The 22166-nt window shown below is 38.9% G+C and overlaps 1 protein-coding gene across 1 annotated transcript in view; it reads left to right on the top strand.

Moving 5' to 3' along the window:
* Window positions 1-22166, top strand: part of PCDH15 (protocadherin related 15) — a 1464924-nt gene that overhangs the window by 1128483 nt on the left and 314275 nt on the right. Inside the window, exons 14-15 of the mRNA XM_054035363.1 lie at window positions 4816-4950; window positions 6856-7005. Coding sequence (XP_053891338.1) covers window positions 4816-4950; window positions 6856-7005 — 285 coding nt within the window. The remainder of the gene's footprint in view (window positions 1-4815; window positions 4951-6855; window positions 7006-22166) is intronic.

Here is a 22166-nt window from a genome sequence, read left to right on the forward strand (position 1 = left end):
GATGAGATGCAGCTCTACTGCATGCATGGGATTTGGGTTGCCTCTTAGCCCTGGTACAGCCAGAGTTTAGTTGCAGATGCAGCCTCTTTGCTGCTTCCCGCTACACAATATGGGTAGAGGAATCCTTTATGGGAGTGGGAAATTACCCATATGTGGCTCTTTCCCTCAAGAGGATCACTCATTTCCTTCTGACGTCTTGGAAGGAAGTTAACTGGCTTCAAGGTTGGGGCAGGAAGTGTGTGGACAAGCCACCAGAGGCACTCTTTGGATACTGAGGTTTGTTCTGGAAGCTTATGGGAAAGTCCTCTAGAAATTTATAGAGCATTATATCCCTTCTATCAAGTTTTACACAGTGGTTCAAAAACCTGTTGAACAGATAGCATTTTCTATTGATTCTGTCAGTGTTAAGAGTAATTTCTGTAGAAGCTATTGATTTTATCCCTATTAAATTCTATAGGAATTTTTTTTATAAAGGAAATGAACTTCAGTAGGAGGGAACTGTGTTGTGTGAACTGAAAGTGACCTTCTTCCCAGATTTGCAAATTTTCAAGAACTGCTCTGAGATTTGGAAGTAGAACAAAGCAGGCTCAGTATAAATGGACTCTGTGTGCATTGTGAAAGCTTTTTGCAGCTCACCTAACTGTTTCAGATTTGTAACTGTTATTTTTTTCCATTTTCATAAGGTACATCATTGTTGTATATGTGTTTTTGTTTGTATTTATTCATTTTATATCATGTTTGTTTTGTTTTGTAGCTTGTACCAGATGCCATTCCTGTAGGTACTGGGTGTTGAGTGTGTGAAACTATATTTTGGTTGGAATTGTGTGCTTTGGTTTCTCTTTCCTTCATTTTTATTTCAGTAAAGCTGGGAAACTTTGGAACTATTGTTTTTTTAGAGAAGTCTGCTTGTAACACATTAAATACATTGGGCCATATTCATCTCTGCTGTAAGCCTACTTAAGTCAATGGAATTTTAATAGGGATATGTTACACTGTTTTATATATTCAGCAGATAAATATATATCCTGCTACTAAATAAATCGTCATTGCTACAGAAAATGACATTGATTACTTATCAGATGGGTAACAATAAATAGTCTAAATAGTGCCAAGATAAAACATCTGAGGTTTGTTCTGCATGCTTGAAGTGGTTCTTAGCTGCGTGTTGTTAGTTTACACTATTCTGAGTGGTTTCTGATTGCCGGTTCTATCTGATCTGCTCAGAGCTTTGCATACGATTTGGCAGAGAGAACCTCAAATACCCACTGTAGTAGGCAAGAATGGTAGTGCTTGTGTACAATCCCTATTTTAAAAAAAAATGATTATATTTATAATAGTGATCACAAAAGTGACATATAGTGTTCCATTATTTAGTTTGTCTCCGTGTCTCCCATATCAAATCTGCTCAATTTACAAGTCAAAGATTTTTTTTCCTGACCTCAAGCCTAACCTGCAATCAGAATTTAGCTGGCAGTTTTTGTTAATGATGGATGACACCGAAGAGAATGCTAAATTCCATTATTATAGCTTTTTGGAGGAGTATGTCTCTTTCACTGTATCAATCCTATCACAACCATCTTCCCAATATTCCATTCTGGATACTCACCGAGTATTCACTTGCTTTGAGATGACAGTTCTAATGTCTGTGATTAGTAGTGTCTTTAGCATAGAAAGCATCCAGATTCCATTGATGGACCTCAAAGAAAGTAATAGAACACATAGATGGTCAGAAGCAAAGGGTTATAATGGAACCCAGGGAACCCCACATGATTGTATGTTTGAAACAAAAGTCATCTAGAAAGTTAAATTAATCTTGTTCAAAACTGTGTGAATAGCAGGAACCATACAAGACAGATTTGGCTAGAAGGCCATACAGTGTTGAGGAATCACTTGTATGATATCAAATTAAGTGGAAAGGCAATTTCAAAGAACGAAATTGGAATGAACATTCTTAGAGTTATAAACAAAACGTTTAGTTGAACCGAGCCTGTGCTAACTCAGTACTATATAGAGATCTAAAAAATGGCTTGGAATTTTCTGAAAATAAAGTTCTTTGTTTAACTTTATAGAGTCTACAAGTGAACAGTCATTGCCACCACTTCTGGAAAAAACATAATGGACACCCTTTTTTCTTTCTTTGGACTGTTAATGGCGAAAAGAGCTTTAATTTTACTGACAGCTGTCATGGTTACAGCATATCTTTAAGTGACAGGAAACCACTCATTTGTAACACTTCTTGCACTTAGTTTTGAGCAACTGAAGTGTTTTCCTAGGTCTAGGATTTAAATAGTATAATCTTTGTCTTCCAAATCTGCTTCAGTGTCCTAGAGTACTTTGGACTGCAAAATTAAATCTTTTTTTCATCTTTTTGCCCTATTCTGTGTTTGCAACTGTTTATTACAGTATTATAGTTTTAGTGCTTTTGTTTCAGGTTGTTGAAATGTTTGGTATGCCTGCTAGGCCATGAGAATCTTAAGGTTTTTCACTTTGAAGTAACTTTTTAATTCCTAAATCTTCCTGCATAATTAATTAGCTAGGAGTAGAAGGAAATTGATCTTCAGGAAAGCTGTTTATGATACAGTTTGAGTAAATGCTCTTAGAACAAGAACAGTGCTCTCAGAAAAGTAATATTACACCTTTTGACACTGTGTTTTAGTGTTCATAACTTTGTAGCTATATATTTGTCTGGTTTTGTCTACAGAATTCTTTTGTGAGATGAGAGTCTAAAAGCCATAACAAGTTTAAGCTTCAGATTTCATTTTGTGGCACTGACTTAAATGTAGAGTATGTCCATTTCCTCCTTAGGTGTTAAAAATGGTGAAATGAAGATCTTATTTTGAAGTATTTCACTCTGATATGTGTATGTGGGTGTGGGGACAGAGCCTCAAAATGCATTCTTTTTCAAGACAAAGAGGCATTTTGCAACCACTGGATTTGGTGAAGATGGTAAAAGCTGTAATATTTGATCAATAATTTTGCTTTGGCCTTCTTTCCCTTGGTCTGTACCATTTTGGACAATTTCTGTGTGACTAATTTTCTAATTTAATATCCATTTTCTATTTTGATCAGTCACATAGCATCCCTTGCCCCTCTTATCTACTTCAAGAAATTAACCCAGATAACCAGTAGCCATGTTGAAAAAATAGCAGAGGTAGTGTGTCCCAAATTTAAAAAGCACTTAGGTTCCAGTCAGATTATATAAAAAACAAAGAGGCATTTATTTTCATAGAATAGGAGAGAAAATATAATTAAAGTGTTTAAAAAGTTAAACTGCAATACATTGTAACTGCAAAAGATCCAATAAAATCAGCGTCGCAGGTTAGATACATAGTTAAATAGAAGGTGCCCATTCCTCTGTTTTTGTGTCATTTCAACAGCACAAAATGCATAGAAAGATAGCTTAACTAACCAATTAGGGTTCCTCTGCCCTAGAGGAATCTGCAAGTGAAATAGTTTTGGCATGATTGTGTTGTTCCCTGCTCCAAAGTAGGACTATCTCCATGATAGGCAGCATGGCCAGAGTTTTAGCACACTCCTAAGGTTGCTCTAAATTGTTCCTCAAGACAAACCTGTCATCCAGCAGCCTGAGAATCAGGGATCCACAATGTGACTTAGAGCCCCTTTTGCATCTTCCTTCAGACTCAGGCTACACAGGTTGCTAAAGAGCCAATCCTCAGATTCTGGCCATTAAACATCACATCTTTTGAGTAATTTTTGATCGGGAGTAAGGCCCTTTCTCTCTCTCTCTCTCTCTCTCTCTCTCTCTCTCTCATGGCAGTCCTAGTCTGTCCCTCTTTCAGACAGCTGGTGTCCTGTCTGTTCCAAAATGCAATCTGACTACCTCTTCTCTGGAAAGAGTTGCTATTGCTTTTTCCCCACACCATTGAAATAACCGTTATCTATTCAAGCTATGTAAAGAAAGGCAAATTAGGGTGAGTTCCAGGTCAGTCATTTAATATGTCTTTTTAGGTTGGGGAATTCAAAGCATGGAAACTTTCCCTGTTTAGAGAAGTCTTGAGCTGCCAAAATAGATCACATACGTTTACTAAAAATGTTACTTCAGAATCAAAATAAATATTAAACTATAGTATATCTAGATTCTGAAGTTTATTTTCATTTGTGGGCAAAGTAATTATCCTTATTTTATCAGTGTATAAATGTTTCTTTCTTCTGATATAGAAGGATATGCCTGAATATTTTGTACTACAGAGTTTCTGCAACAACCAGATACTAATCTTCACGATGTGGTAGACATTGTTAATCTGAACTATTTTATTGCTGCACTGAGCAAATGGAAGGATTTCTCAAGATATGCTATGAGAACGAATGCTATGAATCAGAGATTAGAATCTTTATCTTGATAAATAAAATGCAGTTTTAAGAATTATCTATTTATAAGTCAAAATGTTATCACCCTATTTTAATAGAGGTTTTTTTGTTTTGTTTTTAAAACATTCTTTGGGGGGAGGTTCCCTAAAATTTTTAAATTTATTTTCAAATATTTTTTCAGCATATTACATTTTAAAAGAGGGCTAGTGAAAGCAATGTAGGTGTTTTGCTGTTTCACAGACTCTATCAGTAATAATGATACTGTGCATTGTAAACTCTTTCAGACAGGGACCATCTTTTGGTTTGTACAGCACCTAGCACAATGGGATTTTGGTCATTAACTAGGGCTCGTCGGCACCACAGTAATACAAATAAATAATAATAATAATAATTCTGCTCATTTACACTATAATTAATGCTTGCATATTTTTGACTATTTACGTATATATATTATATTAATAAATATTCATTTCTTTCTCTTTGAAGACAAAGGATCCACAGCTCCATCTTTTTCTAAATGATTATAATACATTTTTCACTGTGACTCAGACTGGTATAACCCGGTACCTCACCTTACTCCAACCAGTTGATAGAGAGCTCCAGCAGCTGTACACCTTCTCGGTAAGCAATATTCTTTCAAAAGCACACCAGGAACTGCTCAGGTATTATAGCATTTTTAATGTTGAAAAAGCCAATATGGTATTTACAAACAGAATTCTAAATTTTGATATGGCAGAGAGGAAATAAAACAGAGCATATGCTTTTGAATAGGCAGTCCTCAGCTCTCTCTCATACACAAGTTAATACCCACTTGGAGGCTAGGAATAATTTAGGGCTAGATCCTTACTTTACAATTTGTTCTGAATAAGATGTAGTGTGTAGCTGCAGCATCCAAGGAACAGACCAAGGAATGAATTCTGACTCAGAGTTGCTCTCTTCCTTGTTCCTCCCTGGATATGGGTGAAGGAGAAGTAAGTTAGTTCATCCTTTTTAATGAAACAGCTTACCTCTCCCATTTACCCAGGCATCTGTCTGGTAGGTAAAGAGGGCTGAAAGTAGGATTATTGCCACTTCTCACTACTCTCTGCCACCTCCCTGCCCTCTTGCTGATATTGAGGAAGCATAAATGTGTGAGCGGTTCAGAGAAATTTAGGAAATTCTAGTGTGTATGTTCAATCCAGTCCTGATACCAAGCACATTTTGGAAGATGCCAAAGCACATTTTGGAAGGTGCCAAAATCCTATTGATTTCAATGGGAGCTAAAGGTATGCAGTTCTTTGCAGATTTGGGTCCCAAGTGAGATTATTTTCAAATGCTGGTTTCCTTTCCACATCTTGCTCATATTGACAACTTTGCTAGTTTAACTATTAACATATCCTTAATTTTGACCAATAAACACAGTGCTCATAGTATCCACTTGATGAAAAAATCCTCTCTACACAGCTCTGTGCTGTAGAAATTCATTTAGCTTCAAACCAGTACTGGTTTGGTGTAAGTATAGAGAACCAGAAACCATTTAAAATTCCCCGCAATGACAAAAAGAGTGAGGGAGAATATATACATACTTCCAGAGTTTCTGAGACTGCAGCCCAGTGGCCTACTCTATATACTCTGCCTCTGAGCTTTATTAGGAAACTTGGGACAAAACTAAGGCTTCAACAATCACTCCTTTCCTATTGCCTGATACATTGAGGTATTTTGTGCCAGGTGTTGGGGAAGAGCAATTTAGGAACTGGCTCTAAATCCACTGGGGTGCTCCTCGGATCACATGAATCCCCTGCAGGGGAGTAACAGTGAATGTCTGGTCCCTTTGGGTTGCCTGAGCAATACAAAGTGAGCACAGAAAGAGTGAGAATCTGCCTCTTTAAATAGTAGAGAACACAGGATGGGAATGTAATTAAGCCACTGGGCTGGGACTTGGTAGATCTGAGTTCAGTTCCTGGCTTTACCATGGACTTGCTATTTGACCTTGGGCAAATCACTTACATCTTTGGCCTCAATTCTGCCTCTATAAAATAATTCTTCCTTTTCCTTATCCTTTATCTTGTCTATTCAGAGTTTATTATTTTTTTGAGGCATGGATTGTCTAACTCAGTGGTTCTCAACCAGGGGTACGCGTACCCCTGCGGGTACACAGAGGTTTTCCAGGAGGTACATTAACTCATCTAGACATTTGCATAGTTTTACAACAGGCTACATAAAAAACATTCGTAAAGTCAGTACAAACTAAAATTTCATACAGACAATAACTTGTTTGTACTGCTCTATATACTATATATTGAAATGTAAGTATAATATTTATATTCCAATTAATTTATTTTATAATTATATGCAAAAATGAGAAAGTAAGCAATTTTTCAGTAACAGTGTGCTCTGTCACTTTTGTATTTTTATGTCTGATTTTGTAAGCAAGTGGTTTTTAAGTGAGGTGAAACTTGAGGGTATGCGTGACAAATCAGACTTTTGAATTTTTCTTAATTCTATCCCATTAAAGTGTTTTTTTCTGTATTCTTTTTTCCTTTGAAGATGACAGCTTCTGATGGTGTACAGGAGAGTATGGCAGTTATGGTCAGTATCCTGGTGATTGATGCAAATGATAACTCGCCAACCTTCTCCAACATATCATACAATGTCAAGATTTATACAGACATGAGGCCTGGGGAAAGCGTTATAAAGGTAATCTCATGCCTTTTATCTAGCTGTGTTTAACAACTCTTTGCTAGCAATATGCAGTTTTTTATGTTAATAGTAATTGTTAGTGTACTGAAAACAGGTACAAATGAAGTGTGTGTGTGTCTTCCCCCATTTAAATAATGATATAGGTCATTAAAAAATTAACAATTGTGAACCTCAAAAACTTTGTAGCTTAGTATGTTTCAACTACTGCTTATCTGCCACTTTATCAAAAATTTTGGGTTAGAAATCTTGTACAAATAGATATTATCCTAAACTTTGCAGCTTCTGATGAGATATGAACTGTCACAAAAACAATTATTCTCCTGCATGTTGACAACTCCACATATAGTACCAAATAAAACCTGTATGTGGATAGGCACATTATGAAGTTATCAAGAAATATTTCTAACTTGCCTTTTAATGAGAGTCAGATGTACAATGGCCATTCATTTTTCAGTCCATGCCATTGACTGCATCATTTGTATAGTAGTGCACAGTTAGACCTGAGAAATGTGGTTTATAGTAGAAGAAAAGAGGAGAAAGTATTGTTTATTGTTTAACATTTGTATATAGCACTTTAAATAGTGAGTAAAACAGTGGGTGAAATCCTGGCCCTATTGAAATCAATGGCAAAACTCCAACTGATGACAGTGGGGCCAGAATTTACCCATGGTCTTTGGCCCTAAATACTTGCAGTTTAAATTGATCACAATAAGACAAAAAGATGCTGGATGGAGATCAATAGGAAAGGAGAATGGAGAGGGTGGTAAAAAATAACCTCTTTAGTAAATATAATTGGTAGTTGAATTCATGAGGGAGGGAATGTGGTTTAAGAAGTGGAGTAGATGTCTAGTCTCTCAGAATGTATTCCTTGATCTGCATTGACTTGCTATATATACATGGGAAAGTCATCTGGCCTCACTGTGCATTAGTTTTCCCATCTGTAAAATATCTACCTCACAAGGTTCTGTGAGGCTTAAAGAGCAGGTCAAGTCTGTAAAGTGACTGGATAGTGAAAAGTGACGTTGTGGATTTCCATGTTAATTGTCAACTTCAATGATTTCCTTATCAAATATGTTCAGTTAACAAATTTTTTAAAAGTTCTGGATTTTTTTTCAAAGCAAGTTCTGCAAACTTACTCTAGGATTTTAGAATCAAGCTTACCGATAGTTGTTTCATGTTCACAATAATGATTCTACAGGACACTTTTATTTTCAATTATGCCTTCAGTGACTTTTCTGCAATCCCATTACCTTTAATGAGTTTGTACAAATCCAACTGAATTGATTTTAAGGATTGTCTACATTCATGGGGTTTGTAAGAATGAGAGAATCAGCAAAACCAAATACAGTATACTCCCAATTATCCAAATAGCATTGGGGGCACAAATTTTGTTCAGATAATAGAGAAGGCAGGAGCCATTCAGCAGCAGGGTGGCCTCCCTGTTGCCAGTCTTGGCCTGGAGTCTCTGTTCAATTATCTGAACTTCCACATTAACTGAATCCTTTCCTTGTCCCCCAGCATCTGATACATGCTGCAAAGGGGCTGTATCCTATGCTGAGAGACAAGGAAGGCATTTGGATAATGCAGAGGTTTGGATAACAGGGTTTCAGAAAAATGGGAGTATACTGTGGTGCCTGCAAAATTCTTGTCAAAGCCACATAGCAGAGTTCAGTTTTGATATTTTGCTCACTGTATGTACAAGCTGTGAGAGACTGCTGATTTCCTGCAATATCTTGAATAAACCTTATTGAATTAGGGTTAATGCCTTTGGGGGTATATTGTATTAAAAATACAGCTATGTACTATTGTGGCATTGTATGTATCTTCTCTAGTAGGGAGAGGGAATGCTAATATACTATTTCCCTTAACAATCCTTTGAAGCAACCCTTCTGGAAAGGTATGCATATACTAGTTCAAACTGCATTCTCCAAGGACAAAGAGAGAAAGAGTTATTGTATAAATAGTCTAGTTTTAAACGGGCTCATGGTTTCTTCCTGATCAGCAAATGGACAGGACCTGTGATCCACAAAAGGCCCCAATCCACTGGGGAAGGTTAGAAAGATGGGGCTTCCGGATGCTTGTTCGGCATTGGAGCAGTGATGATTCTGTAACCACATCAAATCCCCTTGGGTGAAGGTTTAAAGGACTGCTCTTGCCAGAATCCATGTTAGAGATGGTTTCTGGTCAGCTTCTTAGCATGTGTGTAGGTTTGTTTGTTGGTTTTAATATATTTTCTCTGTAATGCTTTTTACCTTAAGAATAAAGTGGGCTAGCATAGGAGGTGCTATGTGGTACCTTTTAACTGTGGCATTTACACTTGTTAACCATCTCTAAAGAGAAAGCAACCAAGTTTTGCTTTGGCAGCCTGTCTCTCCTGGGGATAACACAGGGAAGTTAAGGAACTGTGCAGCCTGGAAATACTCCAGTCAAAAGAGTGAGGGACACATGTCTCCATCCAGGAAAGGCAACAGCTGGGGAACTGGAATCCTGAGAGTGGGTGCCTTTGCTGGGCCACTGAGGGGACATACAGGTGCAGTTCCCCTGAACTGTAACCCAAGTCATCTGTGTCCTACAAAAGGAACATTTGTCCTAAATAACTTGCAAACTTAATATAAATTACAGATCACTTTAATAAGAAACATGTATATATTGATATGATAAAACACTATATAATTTTTTGAAAGAACTGCGCTGATGTCTGTAGTGGTATACCTCGTACCTAATCATGGAATATAAAGCTAAGCTTCGGAAATTTGGGGTTTCCAGGGACAATTATATCCTCTGCCATGTGAAGGGAAATCCATTGTTTCCAACAAAAACATCAGCACAGGTGACCAGATTGTGTTTGGAGTCACATGGGAAAGTCACATGTTGATGCCCAATTTTGTTCAGTCATTGCAGGAAGCCATTACTTATATTCCAGAAAGTACATTTATAGGACAGTCCACTCAGTGTAGATGGGCGTCTCCCATTGCCCATTATGAGTTAAGTGTCCTTTTGATGGGCCATTCAATTTGAATAGTCCCTCCAAGATGTGCTGGCTAACTACTTCATGGGCGTTACCCCAGGAGCAAACATTTGAAATCCAGATATAGAGCCAATATTCATAACTTCAAATACAAAAATGATACATGCATAGAGATAGCATAATCATAACCTGCAAATCATAAACCTTTTATAGATATCTTAGGTGCCACATTTTGTACAAGATATGTTGCAAATATGTAATACTGGTTGTAACAATGATCTATATAGTTATATTTTATCAGATAACATCATACTGGCCATGACTAATATTGTAATTCTCTAATTTAGTACCATACCTATGTCAAAAAGATAAAATCTTATACTATATAAGATAAGGAAACAAAGCTTCTTAAAACCTGCTAATACATTGTCACTGCAGAAGACAGTCAGTACTATTCCTTTTCTTTGAAAACAATAAGTAAAAGCAAGATTGTGTAGGAAAGTGCTCTTCCCTGTGCTGTCTTGCTCGTTTTATTTTCTGTGCATAGTGCTGCTGCTGGTGGTGAAAAATAAGAGCAGGAAGGGTGTTTGAAATGATTTTTTTTTTAAATCAACCAAAGTGATTTATTTCATTACTCTATCACAAGTTTTATTTTGGCTTTAGAAAATAACTTTAAAGCTATATTTCCATTCATTGATATATCTCTCAGGTTTTTTTCTTTGCTTAATATTTTTCCTGATATTTTCCCCTAAGCAATAGATTGTTTAATGCTTGTTTAGCTGTGTCATCTGTATGTAAATATAAAGATGTCAACTGGGATTTATAAAGGAACCTAATGGTGTTAGGCATGCAACCTCCTTTGAATTTCAGGGAGATTTAAGCACCTACCTTCTTTAGGATTTTTTGAAAAATCCTAGTCTTTCTTTCTTATTTAAATGTGGCAATTCAAAACTGGAAGAGAGTATCAGTCACATGCTGTTTGATACCTTCTTTTCATCACTAATGTAAAATGTGTAAGATTTAAGTATCATAAAAGTGAAATCTTCCACTTTTGTTTAATGTAAATTATAGTTGTACTTATGAATGCAATAATAGGATAAACTTTAGTGTATACAATTATTTTCTTCTACTATTTATTAAATTTGATGAAAGTTAAGTAATTGTGTGAAAAAGCTTTGTGCTTATTGTGGGTGTTTGTTATTATATGCATTAAAATGTGACCTCAGAAGTATGTTCTTATAGTACAAGAGGTTCATTTTGGGAGTTCTTGGGGAAACAAAAAGCTCCCATAATTCATGTATGATATGAAACTCCCATACTATAAGAGAAACTTGCTTTTACAGAGTTAGTTATTATAAGGATGTGGAGGACTAGAACCCAGGTCTGCAGTTCCTAGGGCAGCTATCTGACATTCCTATATCACCACTGGGAGGTTATGCAGAGTCACCTCTAAGGAGTACTGTGGAGATTAGGTGTCACAGGAAGTACCACCCAAAGGGGTCAGACCAACAGCACCCTGGCCCATGCTAACTATTTAACCCTAAAGGGTGCCTCAGAAAGTTGTCTGAACAACCATATAGATGTCTGGTTTACTGCAGCTCCAGGCCTTGCATCACCTTCTGATTTCCAGTCTCTGATCCCATTGTGATTCTTAGTTACCAGTCTGAAGTCAGAACCAGCTACTCCTGATCTCTGGTGTCCAACCTTGGTCTGACCCTGAGTATTGCTCTGGTATTCAACTCAGGGGATTACCAAAGGGAAGAAGATTGGAAGTTAGGTGTAAGTGTAAATTGTAAATATATTTAGGCAGCTGACCTACACCAAGGTGTAGGTGGTATAAACTAGTAGACAGAGAAGGAGTCTGGCCCTAGTGATCAGAGAAGAATCAAAGGGCAGAAAAAGAGATGTGCTTAGGAGGCAAGCTGATGGTTGGAGCCAGGAGTTCAGAGGAAGCAGATCTGATATAGCTTGGGGGCCTGGAATGCATTGAGCTGCCACTGTGCTGCTGTTGGTGCAGGGATTAAATGGCAATCATTTGACTTTTCTGACGAACCAGGGAGCACAGTCATTTAGTGAGGGTTTGTTGGGACCAGCTGAGTTTCTGACAGCAGCTAGCAGAAGTTATGCCTGAACTAGGCCTAGAGTAAATAATTCTATATTTGCAGGTAGTGTGGATGGAGAGGAGTGGGTTGGCAGGTTCTGGGAATGACTTCTGGCTTTCCAGAATTAAAAATAAAGTAAAGCAAAACCTGAGAGTTGTGAGGGTAGGTTTTCTCCTCCCCTTACCTCTCTCTGCAGATCCTCTGCCAGGATACTTCCAAACCACACCGCTTTATAATGCTGGCAGTGTGGTAGAGGCACATAAGTCCAGGCTCTGATTGCTTTTTAATAAATACGTACATCTGTGGCAGGAACTATCTTTTTAATGTGTTTGTAAAGTGGCCAGCACAATGAAGCTCTGATTCTTACTGGGGCCTCTGAGTGCTACTATAATCTAATAATGAATAATAGTTCAGTCAGTTGAGAAGTAACTTGCTTCTGTATCAAAAAGATTTGGGAACTTGCTGATCTTGTCTCTTACACTGGCCAAGGCTGTCAACATGAAGTCTTTCATTCAGTATACTGCAGAAACTAGAGAATGGATTGTACTTCTGGAATTATGAATAGCATTAACATCTGTGGATTCTAGGCCTGTGGAAATTTAATGGACCAGTAAGACAGACTTGTAATGCTGAATCAGACTATTAGTTTCGTTTAACATTATTTCTTTAAAAAGAAAAATTAACTATTTTTTTGTTAAAGACTGGTTAAAGTTTTTCTTTTTCAAGAAACTGTGTTAAATAAAACTGAATTCTATATTGAATTTTATTGAAATAATTACCCTGTATACTCATCTGCATGTACATAACTACCCTGTTTGTACTCATCTGCATGTACATGTGACAAAGCATTTCATTCTATAGCACCACCTCATAATTGCTTTAGTATATTTTAAGACACTTATCTCCTTTGAGATGATAATCAGCTATGATTTAAAAGGAAAATGACCCAGGTCAAATTTGTTTAGTCAGCAAAACCACTTACTCCAGTCAGAGAAAGTAGGTCAGAAAAGGCAGCACTAGCACTGACCTCAGTGAGTCTGTGTAATCAGATATAATTTACACATAAGCAAAGAATGTCTACGTTCCCTAATCAGATTGCATTAGAGAGATAATTAATAAAACTATTAATTTATAAAACAGTTAGTCCTACAAAAACGCTAATTCCTTCTCCAGTTTATTAGTTTGTTTTCATATAATGGCCAGTTTGCTTTTAAAGTTCGAAAGCCAACAGAGTGTTGTAGTATTATGATTAAACAAATAAGTAAAATCTTGGCTGCATTTGTGGCCTTTGCTAAGGTCAACTTTGTACCAAAGGGATCTTAGACCAGCCCTAAATGTGTAACTTGCTACTTGCCTAGGGTGGTGAGGATTTCCACCACAAGGAAATTCTGCTTTCTCCCCTACTTCCTCCCATGCCAGAGACCGGACTGGGACATGTACAGCTCTGCCATACTCTCAGTCAGTGGAAGAGTCCCTATAGGACTGGTTCTGACAGTGCAGTTTATAGTGGTTCAAGCTGCGTCAAGTGTAAGTTCACCAAAGCCTGGGATATGAAACATTGAATATCCAGAAAATAAAGAGGAATTGAGGTTTCTGCCCAAAAATATGTTGTTGTTGTTTTTATTTGTTAATACCATAGATTGAAATTAAAAGTACCTGAACGCATATTTCCAGTTGTGAATTTGCTATTTTGTTGGGAAATCATTTTGATTTTAATATCTATGTGGGTAGTTCATTTAATGAATTTCATATTTGCTACCCCCTTGCATCCTTAAAAAAATGCAGTGCGCTGTTCTGCCCTACCGGAGAATAACTGCATAGGAGGGAAAACTTTCCTTACAAGTTATACTCATAGATTTACTTCTGTGGGGGGTGGAAGGAGAGGAAGCAGTGGGTTTTCCCTACCCCTGCGGAAGAAACCCTGATGCATGCTCAAGAACTAGATGGATTTCTGGTGATCCACCAGAGCCACAGGGCCATCTTCACAGAAGCCCTATACCTCTGAACCAGCTCTGATGCTGCCTGCTCCATGTCTCTTAATTCAATTGGAGTGGGCAAGTCACTGGAAATGAATAGTCTCTGGTTATAGTGACTTTTACTAACTTTCTCAGTGGGCTTGGTGGCGAGAGTAATTTGGCTCCTGCACTGCAACCTGACCTGTCTGGTTTTGTGGATTCCCTACAGAATAGCTTCTACAGAATTGCTAGAAAAAAAGAGAGTGCTGCAGGGGAGGAACTTGCTGCTTTCATAAATCAGGTTCCTGTCTGTCTACAGATAGGAAGAGGGGCACAGAATTCAAAACAAAGAATTATCTCCTCAGTAGAGACTGGTGTGGTAGTGTTTGCCTTACTCCCAAGACAGAATCCACTAGGATTTATTTTATTTTGGATGTCTATCTTAAGAGTTGTGATTTTAAGACTGTTTTGGAGGATTCAGGCTATTCTCTTCCAGAGGAGGGTGGGGTATTTTGAATAGTTATGTTGTGGGTTTTTTTTTATAAAAAACAATAATTATTTGTTCTGTATGAGATAGATTTAATGCCCTGTCCATCTTGAGAATTTATTTTTATCAGACCATTCTGTCTGCTTTTCTAGGAACTGTACAACAGTCCACGGCTGAGAAATTAGCAATTAAATAAATCCATTGTTTTGATTTTAATGCTGATAACTATGTGGGTAGTTAAAAATGAAATATGTGATCATTATTTTGACTTAACTTCACAAAATAGCCTAAATGTATACTGGTTAACCCTGTGGGCAGGATTAATTTTCTTGTAGGTTTTTCTGTTCTATCTGCCGTCATTACCATTGCTATTAGTAATGTTTGTCATAACTCAGATGATTAAATGAGTTGCATATTAATAAATGGGACGTGTAGTTGTGTGATAAAATTATACTTAATGTAAATGATTCAGACCATGTCATTATTTAATTAGACATATCTTTATGTCTATATATAACATATAATTGGAAATAAAATGAAGTAAATGTACAGGAAAGAATTCAGCAAGGAACAGAGAACAGTAACCAAGAAAATGACAGAACTGAGGAACAAAAAAGCTAGATTTCTGCAAAATTTGCCTTTGGAAGTGTAGTAGTTCCGGGGTGGGGCTCGTCCCTTCCTGGGGCGCCTGGAAGCCAGGCCGCCCCGCTACAAAGCGAATAACAGTTCTGAGCTCAGGGCCTTTGGGCAGGGGCTGAGCACACAATTAACAGTTCTGAGCTCAGGGCCTTTGTGCAGGGGCTGAGCACACAATTAACAGTCCTGAGCTCAGGCCCTTTGTGCAGGGGCTGAGCAGACAATTAACAGTCCTGAGCTCAGGCCCTTTGTGCAGGGGCTGAGCAGACAATTAACAGTTCTGAGCTCAGGCCCTTATGCAGGGGCTGAGCAGACAATTAACAGTTCTGAGCTCAGGCCCTTATGCAGGGGCTGAGCAGACAATTAACAGTTCTGAGCTCAGGCCCTTATGCAGGGGCTGAGCAGACAATTAACAGTTCTGAGCTCAGGCCCTTTGTGCAGGGGCTGAGCAGACAATTAACAGCTCCGGCCCTGGGTCAGGGCGGGGCAGCAAACCAATAGTCAGTCAGTGGCCCAGGCCTTGTAGCTGGGGCTGGGTCAGTTTGGGTTAGCCCAGGCCCTAGGTCAGGGCAGGGCAGCCAACGGATAGTCTGTCAGGGGCCCAGGCCCCTTGGACAAGGAGGAGGAGAGACTGCCACCCGGCGCGGGGTGGCAGGGGGGAACACAGGCCCACCCACTCCACTGTGTTCCAGCCCGGGGCCCTATCCGCAGCAGTCCATCTGCCGCGCAGTCAGTGGGGATCCTGACCGCAACACACTGACATGGGTTCGGGGTCTGCTATCCCCGGGCCACTTCCCATCTCCTCCTCCATGGGTACCTGCTCCTCCTGAGTTCCGTCTGCTGGGTCACAGATCATGGGCTCCTCCGGGCCCCGAGCACCAGGTAGGTCTGTCGCTCCCTCTGGGCCCTCGGCGGGGGGAAGCTCAGACTGCTCCTCAGGATACCGGGCTCTCGGCAGGCTCGGCCAGTCCTCCTCAGGGTACCGGGCTCTCGGCAGGCTCGGCCAGTCCGCCTCAGGGTACCGGGCTCTCGGCAGGCTCGGCCAGTCCGCCTCAGGGTACCGGGCTCTCGGCAGGCTCGGCCAGTCCGCCTCAGGGTACCGGGCTCTTGGCAGGCTCGGCCAGTCCGCCTCAGGGTACCGGGCTCTCGGCAGGCTCAGGTCCGCGGGAGCTCGGGCACCAGCGTCTGTCCTCTCCCGCTGCCGGCCAGCTACTGAGCGCTGGGGCCTGGCCTTTATACTTCCTGTCCCGCCCCTTGACTTCCGGGGGGCGGGGACAGGCTGTGGTGGCTCCGCCCACTCTGGCGGCTTTTCTGGCTCATCGCTTCCTGGGGCGCCTGGAAGCCAGGCCGCCCCGCTACAGGAAGCCAAAAACTTTCTTGGCCTATGAAAGCTACAAAAGGGATCTTTACTGTATTTTTGTATTGTGTTTTTATTCTGTTTACATAATCACTCCTGAGCTTCCTTTGCAATGTATGCACTGCTTTTCTTGTCTGAAACTGTATTTTAAATGTATGAAACAAAAGTAACCAATTTTATTTTTTCTGTTTATCTTAATTCCCCCTATTTTTTTTATCAGAGGAAAGTATCATTCTGATATGTCCATGTTCAGAAGATTTTACAGTACATTTGTCATAATAACAGTTAAATAAGTCTATGGATAAAAAGAAAAGGAGGATAAGTAGGGGAGTGGATTAATTCAGTGGTTCTCAACCAGGGATACATGTATCTCTGGGGGTACTCAGAGGTTTTCCAGGAGGCACATCAACCCATCTAGATATTTGCCTAGTTTTGGAACAGGTTACATAAAAGCACTAGCGAAGTCAGTACAAACTAAAATTCCATACTGACAATGACTTGTTTATACTGCTGTATACACTATACACTGAAATGTAAGTACAATATTTGTATTCCAATTGATTTATAAGTATATGGTAAAATGAGACAATAAGCAGTTTTTCAGTAATAATGTGCTTTGACACTTTTTTGTATTTTTATGTCTGATTTTGTAAGCAAGTAGTTTTTAAGTGAGGTGAAAATTGGGGGTATGCAAGATGAATCAGACTCCTGAAAGGGCTACAGTGGTCTGGAAAGGTTGAGAACCACTGGATTAGTGCATTAGTTGTTCACTTCTGGAGACATTAAATAATCCTGCTTCAGGTAAGAATTAAAAATGGTTTTTGAGGTCCTGTCCTAGCTCCTGCTTGTCATGTGGCACAAAAACACCTCACTCAGTGCCATGCATGGTCATGGTGGCCAGACATGTTGCTGAAGATCAGAAATGGTAGTGCATTACTAGATCTGCATGTGGAAACATCTGTATTGCATGTCTCTTGCTTGCAGTATAAATGGTTGTAAAGAGTATTATTAGTTCTATTACAGCTAATGTTATTTAAAAAAATAATAAAATTAACTCTTTTATATCTCTTCATGAATTGTCTTGTCATCATCTTAGGCTATGTCTACACTTCCGCGGTAAGTCGACCTACGCAACGCAACTCCAGCTACGTAAAAACGTAGCTGAAGTCGACGTACCTTAGGTCGAGTTACCGCGGGGTCTACACCTTGGGGAGTCGACGAGAGAAAATCTCCCATCAACTTACCTTACTCTTCTTGTTGGGGGTAGAAAACAGAGGTTGACTGGAGAGTGATTTGCAATCTATTTGGCGGGTCTTTACTTGACCAGCTAAATTGACCACTGATGGATCGATCTCAGAGCGTTGATCCCTGATGTAGTGTAGACCTGCCCTAAAATGTGACATGCTTGAGATTTAACTCCTTATCATCTAAACAATCAGCATTTTTTCATTTAGAAAACATATTTCAGACAATATGTAAAGTAGGATTTTTGCAATCCAATGCACACTAAGTACTGACAATTTGTTAAGAATCTTTTTTAAAGACCAAATATGCATATCCTGTATTTTAAATAATACATTTTTTATATTTGCAATGTGTCATGTCTTTGTTCCTGTTGATTTCTTAAACCTACATCTTGCAATGAATCCTGTGAGCATTTGCAGCTAAATTTCCATAAAATATCCTGTAAAAATGCACCTAGAGCTTTCTGCCTGTACTTGTTTACAGACACCTGTGTGTCTGTCTGTCTTTTTGTGGCATTCCTGCAGAATAGTTTTTAAGCACAAGGTAGATAAGTTGTTAAATGCAAACAACTGAGAGCATAAGAAGCTAGATATAAGGTAAGAGAAAATTTGGCCCCCAAAGCACATCTTAAATGTTTTATTTCAAGTACAGATAATCCCTGAATGTTTGAGTGTCCACATTAAATGAAATTCATATCTGGTCCCAGCTCTGAATTTTTATTAAAGTCAAAATTAATTTTTATGACACTTTGATTTTAAAATGTATTGCATATTCCTTGAAACCTTTGTAAAATCAGGTTTCTCTGCATACATCAAGAAATGCAGTAATATATAAACTCGATCTAAGGGTTCAAACTGATTGGTTGGACTGGAAAGGGGTTAAGTGAAATTGTGTGTCTAGACCAGGGCTTTAACCATAGTTTGTTATGCTCTAATTACTATTACATTTGATTAGTCCAAATCAATAACTTGATGGAGTATATATTGGATTATATGCACATTTTCTAGCAGAAGCAGTTGCTGAATTACGTGGGGGAGCCCAAGGAAAAAAATGAAAAATGTGCATGGTTGCTGTCTGAGTTTTGACAGCCAGGTCATGGCAGTCCTCAGTAGCATATTGCTCAAAATGACTCAGCTGTATAGTTTACATGGTAATTTTCATAAAATTACCCATAATGCTGAAATAAATTTATACTAATTAAATATGACTTTGAAAAATCAGACTTGCTTGACTGGAACAGTCCTTCCAAGTATGGGTGTTGGGAGACAAACCAGTTTGGCAGATAATATCTGTTCAATTCAATTTACGTCAGCAGAAACTAATGGTGAATGGCATGTGGGATTCAGACCAACTTGATTGAAAGTTAGTTCATGACAGATGTGGGACCACTAGAAGTGTTGATGGTCATATGTTTATTAGCTTCATAACAGGTTCTCTGAAACGGTCACTTCTAAAGTGACCCCAGGTCTAATGGTATAGTCCAGTTCCTCCCTTCAAGTTTAAAGTGATTGAGATTATCAGAGTTTGCATACTCATCAAGTATATGGTTTTATCAGATGCGACGTTAATAATATTTCTTATTATAGTTTTCCATTTGCCTGCTACCAAACTAGCTCTTGCTGGGTTGAGTAGCTGTAGAATACGTCATTGCAAAATTATTAATCTTCTTACATTTTAAAGGTAACCAAATTACTGTTACTGTATGCAAGAGATATTTTGAGGAAGTAGAATAAATCCTATTTAGTCTGTTACTTTTTCTATGTATTTTGACTTCAAAATATTTCCAAAATCATATTAATTATGAAGTCCTATCACCTTAAGACACCTGCCGTTTGAATTTCCAAAATTATAAAGTATGATGCCAGTTCTTGGACTTCAGTTCTACCTTTCAGACATCTTTTTGACCCAAAAGTGTTATTCAGATTACTTAAATTTTCAAAGCTTTTTCTTTGTAAATTGAATTAACCTTACTAATTTATATATTTGTATATTCAACTGATTTCTCTTTTCATGCTGTCACAGTAAAAACTGGCCCTGCCCCAACTACTGAAGTTAAATACTTAGGACCTCGGATTTTTCAAAGATTTTTTTTTTCTTTTTCTTGTGTGTGTTTTTATTGTTGGTGTTCAGTGCGGAAGGGTATTTTAACACTTTAACTATGTCATCAAGTTTTTATAAGAAGTTTTCTTTGGAAGGTTAATAAGTATGAGCAATTGCATAGGGTAAATGTAGAATATTTGATTACAGGAATATGCAGTTTGAGTGATGTTTAAGATCTAAAAAACTGGCGCATCCGTGCTTTTTCACTGGAGGTGCTTCTGCAGACCCTAAGGGAGTATAGAAAGTGGATTTTATGTGCTGCAGTTTGATGTGTTGTCTTTATCTAAGCATCACAGGGTATTAAGCTGAAACACCAAAGACACCATCATATGGAATGTAGAGCAGTTATGAAACTACACAGTTTATAGGACGTCCTATGCAGAATTTGGCAAGAATTAGAGAAATGTGTTCCAAGGACAGTGTGTGACACTTTGATTTTTTTTAATAACTTTCTAACATGAGTTGCTTACTATTTTGAAAACAATTGAAAGGTTTCATTATTAAAAAATATTTCAAACATTCAACCTGAGTATGATACCATGCTACCTCTCGAGAAAGCTGTGAAGAGCTTTGGCTGTTCTAACGAAGTATGTATCCAAAAAATAGTTCAAAGTAAACTTTAATATACCTTTGTTCACTTGGAAATGCACCTTATATTGCTATACTATATGTGAAGACAATAATGCACTTTAATTTCAGGGTCAGTGCATCTTACCTACAGTACAGTTAATTATAACTCTCTATACCTTATTTAATCCATTGTTGCTTCTTGAGAAAAGGTTGATTCTACACATAGCATAGCGTGCAACAGCAGTAACAGCCTCTGTCACCTGCTGCATGCTGAATCCATAATTTGAATGTTGGATCTACCAATACATCCAGATCATTTCCTCTGATCATATTAACTAATTCAGTGCATTTTTACTATACTGAATTTGGGTATTGTTTTTGGCTAAGTGCCTCACTCTTCACATTAAAATTGATATTCCACTGAGCCTATTTGTGTAATCTATCAATATTCTGAAAAAAAGCTACATCCCTCAGTGTTTTATTCACTCCCTGTAGCTTAGAATCATATGTAAATGTAATTATCTTGCATGCTACAGCTTTGGTTGTACTCTCCCTGCTTGTTCTAGTGGCAGGATACTGTGCATGTTTTCCTCCTTCTTGTCTCCCTTTCACCAGAGGTCTTGGGAGCAGATGGCTCTAAGGTTGTGAATAATGTTCTCTGAACTACAGTGACATGACCAGGGCTGGCAGTGTAATAATATGTTGATTAATAAGTTACATTATATTCTAATCCAGGAGAGGATTTGAGTGACAGGCTGGCGATAGGCCACCTCCACATATACTTCTGCCAGCCTACTGAGTGATGCAGAGGCAAAGAAGAGGATTTCTGGCTCCCAGACAGTTACCTGAACCTGCCTCCATGTTTGCTGAGCCTGTGGCTGCATTGGGGCTGTGGGAGCAAGAAAGCAGGAAGGCAGATCTGCCAGTAGGAATCTTAGAGGAACCATCGCTTTTTCATTCTTCTGTGTATGAGCCCTGCAGGGGAGCACTTCTGAAGTCAGAGCTGCTTAGTGTTGGTTCTTACAGTTTTCCATATCCCCTGCTGTTCTTCTCCTGTACCAACTGATGCCTATTGATGCTTCAGCCTTCTGCTGCCCAACACCAAACATGAGCAGCGGGGGAGATGTGAAAAAATTTTTTTTGTCACTTTCACTTCACTGCTGTTCACCCAGGAAGGTGAGCTGATGGACATGCTGCCAGTACATGCTCTATGGCTGGCAGCCAAAGGTTCCAGTAGGCCATGTTGATGTACTGGCTGTTGTCTATATCAACAAACTACATATTTCGTGGGAAGAAAATATTCCCCATTAATCAATCAAGAGGTACTGGAATTCACAGGTTTTATTTTTGGAGTTTCCAGTATGCATCACAACACACACATACTTGATTCAGAACTGAGGAAACTAGGCCCCAGGTGTTGCTTCCCTCCACCCACCCCCCCCACCCCCCCCCCCGGGAAAAACTACAGAGAGGAACCAGCTAGAGATGTTGCCATTAGGAAGCTGCAGAAGCAGTCAAATTACGGATCATGAGACATTCAGAGAACTTCCTATGGTTTTACTGAAGTTTGTCTGCACTGTGCTGATTGACTGTTTGCTCCAACCCTCTCCCTTTCCCTCCCTCAGAGTCTCTTCACCTCCTCAGCTTCCCCCGCCCTGTTTCCCTCACCTCTGTCTTTCAGTGTCCCTTCTCCCTTCAATTTTCTTTACATTTAACTGATCCCGTCCTAACTACCCAC

Source organism: Malaclemys terrapin, chromosome 7 (genome assembly GCF_027887155.1).
Source record: "Malaclemys terrapin pileata isolate rMalTer1 chromosome 7, rMalTer1.hap1, whole genome shotgun sequence".
Classification (NCBI taxonomy): domain Eukaryota; kingdom Metazoa; phylum Chordata; order Testudines; family Emydidae; genus Malaclemys; species Malaclemys terrapin.